At 38.3% G+C, this 12774-nt stretch overlaps 1 protein-coding gene across 3 annotated transcripts in view; it reads left to right on the top strand.

The window, feature by feature from the left end:
- The window catches only part of ATG2B (autophagy related 2B), an 87241-nt gene that overhangs the window by 9405 nt on the left and 65062 nt on the right, over positions 1-12774 (top strand). For 2 of the 3 annotated variants that reach the window (XM_012471277.3, XM_012471276.3), the window contains exons 1-3: positions 9817-10034; positions 11830-11982; positions 12443-12545. In XM_012471277.3, coding sequence (XP_012326700.1) covers positions 10007-10034; positions 11830-11982; positions 12443-12545 — 284 coding nt within the window. In that variant the 5' untranslated portion in view covers positions 9817-10006. Of the gene's footprint in view, positions 1-9816; positions 10035-11829; positions 11983-12442; positions 12546-12774 lie in introns of those variants that run through there. The other variant, XM_012471275.3, reaches the window with a different exon arrangement.

Raw genomic sequence — 12774 nt, 5'->3', positions numbered from 1 at the left:
TATATGTATATTTTGAGACAGAGTCTCCCTGTGTCACCCAGGGGCACAATCTCAGCTCACTGCAACCTCAGCCTCCTGCGTTCAAGTGATTTTTGTACCTCAGCCTCCCTAGTAGCTGAGACTACAGGCCCATGTCACCACAGCTGGCTAAATTTTTGTTTTTTTAGTAGAGATGGGGTTTCACCATGCTGCCCAGGCTGGTCTTGAACTCCTGAGCTCAGGCAATCTGCCCTCCTTGGCCTCCCAAAGTGCTAGGATTACAGGTGTGAGCCACCATGCCTGGCTCAGTATATATATATTTTAAATTATTTCTTAGTGGTTGCTCTAGAGCTTACTATATTCATTTTATCAGTCCAGTCATGTGTTGCTTAACTACAGGGATATGTTCTGAGAACTGGATCATTAGGCAGTTTTGTTGTGTGAACATCATAGAGTGTACTTGCCTAAACCCAGTTGGTAACTATATACCTACTGTATACCTAGGCTATATAGTACAGCCTATTGCTTCTAGGCTGTAAACCTGTACAGCATGTTACTGAGTACCGTAGGCAACTGTGACACAGTGGTATTTATGTATCTAAACATAGAAAAGGTATGTAAAAATATGCTATAAAATATAAAAAATAAAGATAAAAATTGATATGGCTGTATAGGGCACTTACCATGAATGGAGCTTGCGGGACTGGAAATTCCTCTGGGTGAGTCAGTGAGTGAAGGTGAAGGCCTAGGACATACTATCCACTACCGTAAGCTTTATAAACACTGTTCACTTAGGCTACACTATATTTACAAGGACATTTTTCTTTTAATAATAAATTAACCTTAGCTTACAGTAACTTTTTAACTTTATAAACTTAAAAAATTTTTTAAACTTTTTGTTTCTTTGTAATAACATTTAGCTTAAACACATGTTGTAAAGCTATGCAAAAATATTTTTTTCTTTATATTCTTATGAGCATTTTTTTTATTTTTTAATGTTTTTACTTTTTACACTTTTTTATTAGAAACTAAGACAGAAACACACATATTAGGCTAGGCCACACAGGGTCAGGATCATCAGTGTCACTGTCTTCCAGCTCCACATCTTGTTCCACTGGAAGGTCTTCAGAGACAGTAACATGCATGGAGCTGTCCTCTCCTGTGATAACAACGCCTTCTTCTGGATACCTCCTGAAGGACCTGCCTCAGGCTGATTTACAGTTCACTTTTTTTTTTTTAAAGTAGGAGTATACTCTAAAATAATGATTAAAAAGTATAGTATAGTAAATGCATAAACCAGTAGCATAGTCGTTTACTATCACTCTCAAGTATTATGTACCATGCACAACTGTTTGTGCTAAACTTCTCTATGCCTGGCAAAGCAAGAGGCTTATTTACACCAGCGTCACCACAGACATGTGAGTAATGTGTTGTTCTACCACCTTATGATGGCTGTGATATCACTAGGTCATAGGAATTTTTCAGTTCCATTATCATCTTACAGGAACACTGTCCTATATATGGTCTGTCATTGATCAGATGTCCTTCTATGTTACATTATTTCCTTCAGATAATCATGGAGCTTTAAGTGTTATCTTTCTTCTGGATTGTATTGTAATTACAATTATTGTTACGTATGTAATTGATCCAGTGTACATTTATGTGTATTGATAATTCAGATAAAACTTTTTCTTTCTTTTTTTTTTTTTTTGAGACAAAGTCTCACTCTGTCACCCAGGCTTCGGTACAGTGGATGATCACAGCTCGCTGCAGCCTTGACCTGCCAGGATCAAGCAGTTATCCCCACGTTAGTCTGCCAAGGACCTGGGACTACAGGCACGGCCTACCATGCCATCTAATTTTTGTATTTTTGTAGAGACAAGAGTTTGACCATGTAGCAAAGGATGGTCTCAAATTCCTGGGCTCAAGCGATCTTCCTGTCTCAGCCTCCCAAAGTGCTGGGACTACTGGCATGAGCCACCGTACCCAGTACACATAAAAACTTTCATTGGAAATAAATTTCTTAATGATAGAGGTGGATTGTGTTCCCCTCCTCCCTAATTAGTGCATCCATAGGTGAATATACTTACAGCTAGAATTTAGTAGGGCTCAGCATACATTTTATTCTAAATTTAAAAAATAGATACAAGCTTGAGAAGTACTGATGTTATAAATCAGTAGATGAGAATTGAGAGATTTTGCAGGAGCAAGATCACTTAGTTCTTTGGATTTCTGAGTCATGTGAAAAAAATGTATAAGATGGGAAAAGAGAAAATGTACTGCTGACCGTGTGTGGAGGTTTTTATACCTTAGACAGTACATAAGGGAGAATTTCTGAAGGGAAAAAAATATGGCTTTTTTGGCCTAAGTGGGAGAAGGAAGATTGTACAAGGAACTATGGGACAGGAGACCCAACATAATGCCACCACTGTCTGGAGTTTTCTCATCCGTTTTAGGAAGGAATATGTCTAGATACCTTAAAACCATCCATGCCCGTGTACTACTGGAAAATCTTTAGGATTATACAAATCTCAGCATGAAGTAGGAATCTCCAAAAATAAAACAAACCAATCCAGTTCTCACTATTCAACCCTAGGGTATAGACAAAGAATTATAACACAACCCTATGCAATATAGCATGCAGGAAGCACTTTACATATAAGCTGGCATTTAGTATTTGTTATTTTAGTTTGAAAAGTAAATTGTCTTTAAAAAATTACATTTATGTTCATTCTGTCTGTCTTCTGTTGTAGTCTGGTTTGCCCCACCATGCCACTGAAATTGCTTTTAATGGGATCACCAGTACTTAAAATATCACTGAGTCCAGTAGACATTTAAAAATCTTTGGCTTCTTGTTAGCTTTTCTTGGGCTTGACCACTCTTCTCTTTCATGTTGTCTTTCCACGATTTTCTTGGACATGAACCTCTCTCAATTTTCCTTCTACCTCTCTGCCTGCTTTTTTCTAGTTTCTTCTGCAGGCTCCTCTTTCATAACCCATTTCTTAAATATTGATGTCTGTGAGTTCTGTCTTAGGCCTCTTCTCATTTTACTCTATATACATTCCCAAAGGTTTCTCTCCTCATGCGGTGGCTTCAGTTACCCACTTGTTTATTTTTTATTTATTATTTTTTGAGACAGGGTCTCACTAAGTTGCCCAGGCTGGAGTGTAGGGGCACAATCTTGGCTCACTGTAACCTGTGCCTCCTGGGCTTAAGCATTCTTCCCACCTCAGCCTCCCGAGTAGCTGGGATTACAGGCATGCACCACTACACCTGGTTAATTTTTGTATTTCTTGTAGAGACAGGGTTTTGACATGTTGTCCAGGTCAGCTCAGGATCCTCCCGCCTTGGCTTCCCAAAATGTTGGAATTAAAGGTGTGAGCCACCATACCTGACCTACCCTCTGTGTTTATAATGTTCATCTGTATCTCCAGTACAGATGGCTCCCCTGAGCTCTAGCTGGAGAAAGCTCCACCCTCCTCTTTAGCACCTCTACCTAGATGTTTCCTTAAACGTGTACTTTGGAACTGAACTTCTCATCTTCCCTCTAACCTGCTTCTTTATGTTCTGTATCTCAGTAAATGACATCTCTATCTAAGCAATTGCCCAAGCCAGCCTCCTGGGTGTCATTCATAATTCTTTCTTTCCTTTACCCCTCATGATGCCAATTAATTTTTCTACTTCCTAAATACGTTACAAAAATTTATCCACTTCTGACTGTCCTCAGTGTTGCTCTCTGTGCCAAACCAGCTTCTCTAGCTTCTATTACTTACAACAGCCTTCCTGCTGGCATCTTCACTTCATGTTCTACATGGTAGCTGAAGGGGCCCACTGAAAGTTTGAATCTTATCATGGCGTCCTTGCATAAAGCCCTTCAGTGGCTTCATATCACCCTTAAGGTAAATTTCAGACTTTTTTTTTTTTTTTAAGCTAACACATCAACAGTTTATCTTGTGGGAACATACACACAAACATTTATGTCTTTATACCATGTGATATGTGCATAAGTGGTCACAGTACAATCGGGTTTATAAATAATATGAAATAACTGGAAACAAGCAGAAAAGCATTTACAGAAATTATAAATTTCTTCTATTTTTTATATAGGTTTTGTTATACTTCAATAGTTTATCTATTTGAAATATATTTGGTGTAAAGGAAGGACATAGGGATCAGGCTTTGTTTTTTCCCAAATGGTGAGCCCCTTGCTATACCAGAAATAATTGAATGATCCATCTTTTCCTGCCTAATTTGAAATGCTGTCTTTATCTTACGTTACATTTCCATATACTTAGGTCTGTTTCTGGACTTTCTGTTGTGTTCTCTTGGTGTACAGGTATCACACTGTTTAAATTTGATCACTTTAAAGTAAACATTAACATTAGAATCATGTCGTAAGAGCAGACTTAGGAAATAGCATGTAAATTACTGCACTGCCTGCTGTGCTAAGTTAGGCAGCTTTCTGGTGGACTCCTTCACTGGGCAGACTCTCCTTGTTAGCGAGACTGGCATCAATGCCATTTAGATAAGGAAACTGAGATTGAGTGAGGTTAAGAAACTTGCTGTGGGAGGCAGCAGAGCAGAGGTTGGCCTCAGTCTGTCCAACCCCAAAGCCTTAGAGTTCCTTTCTTTTTATTTATTTATTTATTTATTTTATTGCATTTTAGGTTTTGGGGTACATGTGAAGAACATGCAAAATTGTTGCATAGGTGCATACGTGGCAGTGTGATTTGCTGCCTTCCTCCCCTTCACCTCTATGTGGCATTTCTCCCCATGCTATCCCTCCCCAACTCCCCACCCCACACTGTCCCTCCCCTATTTCCTCCCAACAGACCCCAGTGTATAGTGCTCCCCTCCCTGTGTCCATATGTTCTTATTGTTCAACACCCATCTATGAGCGAGAACATGCGGTGTTTGATTTTGTGTTCTTGTGTCAGTTTGCTGAGAATGATAGTTACCAGGTTCATCCATGTCCCTACAAAGGACGCAAACTCATCGTTTCTGATGGCTGCATAATATTCCATGGTGTATATGTGCCACATTTTCCCTGTCCAGTCTATCATCGATGGGCATTTGGGTTGGTTCCAGGTCTTTGCTATTGTAAACTGTGCTGCAGTGAACATTCGTGTGCATGTGTCCTTATAGTAGAACGATTTATAATCCTTTGAATATATACCCAGTAATGGGATTGCTGGGTCAAATGGAATTTCTATTTATAGATCCTTGAGGAATCGCCACACTGTCTTCCACAATGGTTGAACTAATTTACACTCCCACCAGCAGTGTAAAAGTGTTCCGATTTCTCCACATCCTCTTCAGCATCTGTTGTCTCCAGATTTTTTTTTTTTTTTTTTTGAGACAGAGTTTTGCTCTTGTTACCCAGGCTGGAGTGCAATGGCACGATCTCGGCTCACCGCAACCTCTGCCTCCTGGGTTCAGGCAATTCTCCTGCCTCAGCCTCCTGAGTAGCTGGGATTACAGGCACACGCCACTATGCCCAGCTAATTTTTTGTATTTTTAGTACAGACAAGGTTTCACCATGTTGACCAGGATGGTCTCGATCTCTTGACCTCGTGATCTGCCCGCCTCAGCCTCCCAAAGTGCTGGGATTAAAAGTTAAAAATTAAAAAGGGCTGGGTGCGGTGGCTTGAGCCACCGCGCCCGGCTGTCTCCAAATTTTTTAATGATCGCTGTTCTAACTGGCGTGAGATGGTATCTAAATGTAGTTTTGATTTTCATTTCTCTAATGATCAGTGATGATGAGCATTTTTTCATATGTTTGTTGGCCTCATGTATGTCTTCTTTGGTAAAGTATCTGTTCATATCCTTCGCCCACTTTTGAATGGGCTTGTTTGTTTTTTTCTTGTAAATCTGTTTTAGTTCGTTGTAAATTCTGGATATCAGCCCTTTGTCAGATGGGTAAGCTGCAAAAATTTTTTCCCATTCTGTTGGTTGCCAATTCACTCTAATGACTGTTTCTTTTGCCGTGCAGAAGCTGTGGAGTTTGATTAGGTCCCATTTGTCTATTTTGGCTTTTGTTGCCAATGCTTTTGGTCTTTTGGTCATGACGTCCTTGCCTACGCCTATGTCCTGAATGGTTTTGCCTAGGTTTCCTTCTAGTGTTTTTATGGTGTTAGGTCTTATGTTTAAGTCTTTAATCCATCTGGAGTTAATTTTAGTGTAAGGTGTCAGGAAGGGGTTCAGTTTCTGCTTTCTGCATATGGCTAGCCAGTTTTCCCAACACCACTTATTAAACAGGGAATCCTTTCCCCATTGCTTGTTTTTGTCAGGTTTGTCAAAGATCAGGTGGTTGTAGATATGTTGTGTCACCTCCGACACCTCTGTTCTGTTCTATTGGTCTATATCTCTGTTTTGGTACCAGTACCATGCTGTTTTGATTACTGTAGCCTTGTAGTATAGTTTGATGTCTGGTAGTGTGATGCCTCCTGCTTTGTTCTTTTTGCTTAGAATTGACTTGGCTATGCGGGCTCTCTTTTGGTTCCATATGAAGTTTAAGGTGGTTTTTTCCAGTTCTATGAAGAAGGTCATTGGTAGCTTGATTGGGATAGCGTTGAATCTGTAAATTACTTTGGGCAGTATGGCCATTTTCATGATATTGATTCTTCCTAACCATGAACATGTAATGTTTCTCCATCTGTTTGTGTCCTCTCTTATTTTGTTGAGCAGTGATTTGTAGTTCTCCTTGAAGAGGTCCTTTACATTCCTTGTTAGTTGTATTCCTAGGTATTTTATTCTCTTTGTAGCAATTGTGAATGGCAGTTCGTTCTTGATTTGGCTCTCTTTAAGTCTGTTATTGGTGTGTAGGAATGCTTGTGATTTTTGCACATTGATTTTGTATCCTGAGACTTTGCTGAAGTTGCGTATCAGTTTCAGGAGATTTTGGGCTGAGATGATGGGGTCTTCTAGATATACAGTCATGTCGTCTGCAAATAGAGACAATTTGACTTCCTCCTTTCCTAATTGAATACCTTTATTTCTTTTTCTTGCCTGATTGCTCTGGCTAGAACTTCCAATACTATATTGAATAGGAGTGGTGAGAGAGGGCATCCTTGTCTAGTACCAGATTTCAAAGGGAATGCTTCCAGGTGTGCCCATTCAGTATGATATTGGCTGTTGGTTTGTCATAAATAGCTTTTATTATTTTGAGATACGTTCCGTCAATACCTAGTTTATTGAGGGTTTTTAGCATAAAGGGCTGTTGAATTTTGTCGAAGGCCTTCTCTACATCAATTGAAATTTCAGACTCTTTAACATGCATTACAAGACTCTTTGGATCCTACTCTTCCTTATCTACATAGCCTTATTTCTGGCTCTTTGTCCTGGCACACTGAAGCCTAAATCAACTTTTCTTTTTCAAATACTGTGATGTATCTAATGTGTGTGTGTGTGTACTTCTTTGACTTGTGCTTTCTTTGAATCCTTCCACATGCTCTTGTCTTTGCCTGGACCATTTTGCCTTAACTCTTTCTAGTCTTCTGGTCCCAGCTTAAAATAGTACTCCCTCAGGTGGCCTGCGTTGAATCTACAGATTAGGTTCTATTATGTATTCAAGTAGCACAGTGTATTTCCTCTGCATACAATCATCACACTTTAATTACTTGTCTCTTTCATGGTATACTATCTTGTAAGCTTAGCCAGGATGGGGATCTTCTTTATCTTGGTCTCTGTTTTCTTTTTAATTTTTTTTTTTTTTTTTTTGAGACGGAGTTTTGCTCTTGTTACCCAGGCTGGAGTACAATGGCGCGATCTTGGCTCACCGCAACCTCCGCCTCCCGGGTTCAGGCAATTCTCCTGCCTCAGCCTCCCGAGTAGCTGGGATTACAGGCATGCGCCACTATGCCCAGCTAATTTTTTGTATTTTTAGTAGAGATGGGGTTTCACCACGTTGACCAGGATGGCTCAATCTCTTGACCTCGTGATCCACCCGCCTCGGCCTCCCAAAGTGCTGGGATTACAGGCTTAAGCCACCGCACCCAGCCCTTTTTAATTTTTAACTTTTAATTTTTGTGGGTATATGGCACATATATTAATGGGGTACATGAGATATTTTGACACAGGCATACAATGCCTAATAATTACATCAGGGTAAAAGGGGTACGCATCACCTCAAGCATTTATCCTTTCTTTGTGTTACATATAATTCAATTGTGTTCTTTTAGTTAAAAATGTACCATAAATTATTATTGACTAGCCACCTTGTTGTGCTATTACATACCAGATCTTATTCATTCTTTTTTTGAGGTGGACTCTCCTGTCGCCCAGGCTGGCGTGCAGTGACATGATCTTGGCTCACTGTAGCCTCCGCCTCCTGGGTCCAAGTGATTCTTCTGTTTCAGCCTCCCAAGTTGCTGGAATTACAGGCATGTGCTACCACACCTGGCTAATTTTTATATTTTTAGTACAGATGGGGTTTCACCGTGTTGGCCAGGCTGGTCTCGAACTCCTGACCTCTAGAGATCTGCCCGCCTCAGCCTCCCAAAATGCTGGGATTATAGGTGTGAGCCACCATGCTTGGCCCTTGAGCTTATTCATTTAAACTATATGTTTGTGCCCATTAACCATCTCCCTACCCTTCCCAGCCTCTGGTAACTATCCTTCTACTCTCTCGTCTCCACGAGTTTGTTTTAATTTTTAGCTTCCATAGATAAGTGAGAACATGCAAAGTTTGTCTTTCTATGCCTGGCTTATTTCATATAACATAATGACCTCTAGTTCCATTCATGTTGTTGCAAATGACGGTATCTCATTTATTTTAAGGACTGAATAGTACTCCATTGTGTATATGTACCACATTTTCTGTTTTTTGAGATGGAGTGTTGCTCTGTCGCTCAGGCTGGAGCGTAGTGGCATGATCTTGACTCACTGCAACCTCTGCCTTTCAGGTTCAAGCAGTTCTCTGCCTCGGCCTCCTGAGTAGCTGGGATTATAGGCACCCACCACCACTCCCAGCTAATTTTTGTATTTTTAGTAGAGACGGGGTTTCACCATCTTGGCCACGCTGGTCTTGAACTTCTGACCACATGATCTACCCACCTTGGCCTCCCAAAGTGCTGAGATTACAGACATGAGCCACCGTGCCTGGCCCCACATTTTCTTTATTCATCTGTAAATGGGCACTTAGGTTGCTTCCAAATCTTGTCTATTGTAAATAATGTTGAAATAAACATGGGAGTGTGGGTATCTCTTCGATAAAGTGATTTCCTTTTTTAGGGGATATACCTAGCAGGGAGATTGCCGAATCATATAGTAGCTCTATGTTTAGTTTTTTTGAGGAACCTCCAAATTGTTCTCCATAGTGGGTGTAATAATTTACATTCCCACCAGCAGTGTACAAGTGTTTCCTTTGCTCCACGTCCTTGCCGGCATTTGTTACTGCCTTTTTTTTTTTTTTTTTTTGATAGAAGCCATTTTAACTGGGGTGAGATGATATCTTATGGTAGTTTTGATTTGTTTCTCTGATGCTCGATGTTGAAAACCTTTTCACATGCCTGTTTGCCATTTGTATGTCTTCTTTTGAAGAATGTCTGTTCAAATCTTTTGCCCATTTTTTGATGGGATTATTAGATTTTTTTTCCTATAGAATTGTTTGAGTGCCTTATATATTTTGATTATCATTCCTGTGTCAGATAGTTTGCAAATATTTTCTGCCATTCTGCGGGTTGTCCCTTCACTTTGTTAATTGTGTTCTTTGCAATGCAGAACCTTTTTAACTTGGTGTGATCCCATTTGTCCATTTTTGCTTTGATAGCCTGCACTTGTGGATGTCTCTGCTTTCTTTATACCTAGTGCCTAACCCATGTGTGGGCATATTTGCCACCTTTGAATAAGTTAACAACTTTGTGTTCATAATGAACCTGGTTTTTCTCCTTAGTGTCTCAATGAGATCTTGGAGTCAGCAGATGCACCCTTAGAAGTCACTGAAGGATTCATTCAGTCAATTTCCCTGTCAGTTCCATGGGGCTCTTTGCTACAGGATAATTGTGCACTGGAAGTGAGAGGATTAGAAATGGTCTTCCGGCCTAGACCTCGCCCAGGTTGGTGTGTTGTATGTTTCTGTTTTATGTGTTTCTACTTTTATTCTTCAGTGCCTAGGAAAGTAACCTGATTACATTAAATTTAGTATTTACTTTATCATTTTGCTTTATGAAATTTTCAGTTGATAATACATTATGACTTGGCTCTATGTGTACATTCTAGCTCTAAGTCTACATGCACATTTTAATGTGCATGTTACACATTTAGAGTTGTTTCCCTGATTATTCACAGAAACTTCAGTATACAGATTATTTGGTTTATTTAATTATTTGTTACCAGTTATCTAAAGTGACTTGGGTTTTAAAGATTCAAAAAGTATTATGTCAGAAAGCAAGGAAGAATGCTCAAAGATTGATGGAGAAATGTTAAAGGGACACAGGATTGGGTGTCAAGGGGCTTCCGTTGGCCATATTTGGGAAAATTTGAATATTATAAAAAATGATGATAATAATGGTTTATAACACCCAAAATAAAAAAAAATCTCTTGGACAATACTGATACACATAAATTAGTATATAAGGTGGACAGGGAGAAGGAATGTTCTTCATTATAGCAGTATAGCTACTTATAGAAAAAATGATAGAATTAGATAAAATTGACAGTCTAGGTGACAGGTTGGTATGCAATGATAGAATTATAATCTCAAGTGCTGCCCAAACCATGAAAGTTTAAATTATGTTTAGTAGACTTAAAGAGAAATTCTGTATTTTGAAAACTGATAATGAATGCATGAAAATTGTCTTTAGTAATCTGGTATTTAAATTAACCGTGATAAATGAATATGGTATTTTTCTATGGGAAGGCAAACTTTTAAATATTTTTCTCTTAGTTTAAAAGATTTCATTAAAAAGACTTTTAAATTCCATTTTGGAAGGCAATAGTTCTTGCAATGTCTGTCACTTTGCTTTGAATAACTTAGGGAGGTGTGGTAGAATTTTCTCATGAGGGAAGATCTGGTAATGATTTTTCACATCTCATATGTTTCCTCCTCCAAGGATACTCTTTTATTTTATCTACATTTATACTAATTTCCAAAACCTGTATCATCTGCTACACTCCTGCCACATTTTCTGTTAATTTCCTCAGCTAGAAGAGAAGAAATAACTAAAGAAGAATTAACCTCTTCTTTTAGCTTTCATAATGTTTTCAGTTGACATTCAATAGTTGTCTACTAATCGTATCTTATTTTTTTAACTGTATCGTAGGTTCTCTGAGGGTGGAATTTACTATCATTTTTGCTGCTTTCTATAGCAGGATTAGCAAACCATAACCTGCAGGCCAAATTGGTCCTGTCATCTGTTTTTGTTAATAAAGTTTTATTGGAACACAGCCATACTTACTTATTTACTTCAATGGCTATTTTGCACTGTAATATGAGGGTTGAGAAGTTGTGATATAGACCATATGGCCCACAAAATAGAAAATAGTTACTGTCTGACCCTTTACAGAAAAAGTTTGTCAACCCCTACGTACAATATTTAGAACAGTTCTGTGTGTGTAGGATACCCATTAAATATTTGTTGAATGAATACATGAATTGGTATTTGGTAAAAATATAACATGTTATAAGAGCACATTCTCTGGACTTTTTTCTGTGATTTTTTTTTTTCTTGGTTGTAAGGTGATATTTAAATCTCAAGAGTACTTTCTAGAGTGTCATTTACCTGGGTAACACCATGGTGTAAAGAATCTCTTAAAGGATTAAGAATTTATCTATTTGAAATGTGTTATTTTAAGAATTGGCATTGTTATAACTCTGAGAAATTATTTAGGATTAATCTGTATTTTCCACAGCAACTGGTTCTGAGCCTATGTATTGGTCAAGCTTTATGACCAGCAGTATGCAATTGGCAAAAGAATGTCTTAACCAGAAACTAACAGATGAACAAGGAGAAGGATCCCAGCCTTTTGAAGGACTTGAAAAGTTTGCTGAAACCATTGAAACAGGTTTGGTGTTACTGAGAATTTTCAAAAATTTAGATTTGATGTAGTAGTTCTGTACCTTCATGTAATGAGCTTTGTATAAGGCAAATCCATTGGAATGGATTTTTCAAAGAATTACTGTTCCTACTTCAGAACTTTAGAATTGAGGTTAAATTTTAAATATTCCGTTTAGTTGTGTGTGGTTTTTTTTGGTACCTTTGTTTCTCCATTTATTATGCTCGAATAGTGAATGGATTAGAATACAGCAGATAGTGCTAGTCATTATCTCAGTCATCTGTTGAGCTGTAATATGGTTAAGTGCTCAGTAAAGCAAAATGTTTATTACAAAACTCAGGATTTAAGGATTTTAGTGGAAAGAAATTCAGTTTCTTTAAGTTCTTTTCAAACTAGTATTTATTTATTTGGAGGTTTTTATTTAGTATATATGTGGTTCATTACTGTGACAATTACTTGTTTATTTTAGTACTAAGAAGAGTAAAAGTCACTTTTATAGACACTGTTTTGAGAATTGAACATGTGCCAGAAAATTCCAAAACTGGAACTGCACTTGAAATTCGAATAGAAAGGTAAGAATTCTTATGTCTGAAAACAAATGACTCTATTGTAACCTCTTATATTACATTTTCAGGGAGGTTTTGGAGATTAGAGGTAGTGATATTAAACTATTGCATAATTTCAGAGTAAAGCGCTGCTCTTCAAGTTATGTTCTGATTTTATTTAATTCCATTATTGAAAACTTGAAAGTGCCAGTTGGGGTATAATTATATATAATACCATGTTAACTTCAAAGCAAGT

The sequence above is a fragment of the Aotus nancymaae genome, unplaced genomic scaffold (assembly GCF_030222135.1).
Source record: "Aotus nancymaae isolate 86718 unplaced genomic scaffold, 86718_ANA_hifiasm-v0.15.2.pri h1tg000011l, whole genome shotgun sequence".
NCBI lineage: Eukaryota > Metazoa > Chordata > Mammalia > Primates > Aotidae > Aotus > Aotus nancymaae.
This window is presented reverse-complemented; position numbering and strand designations above follow the sequence as displayed.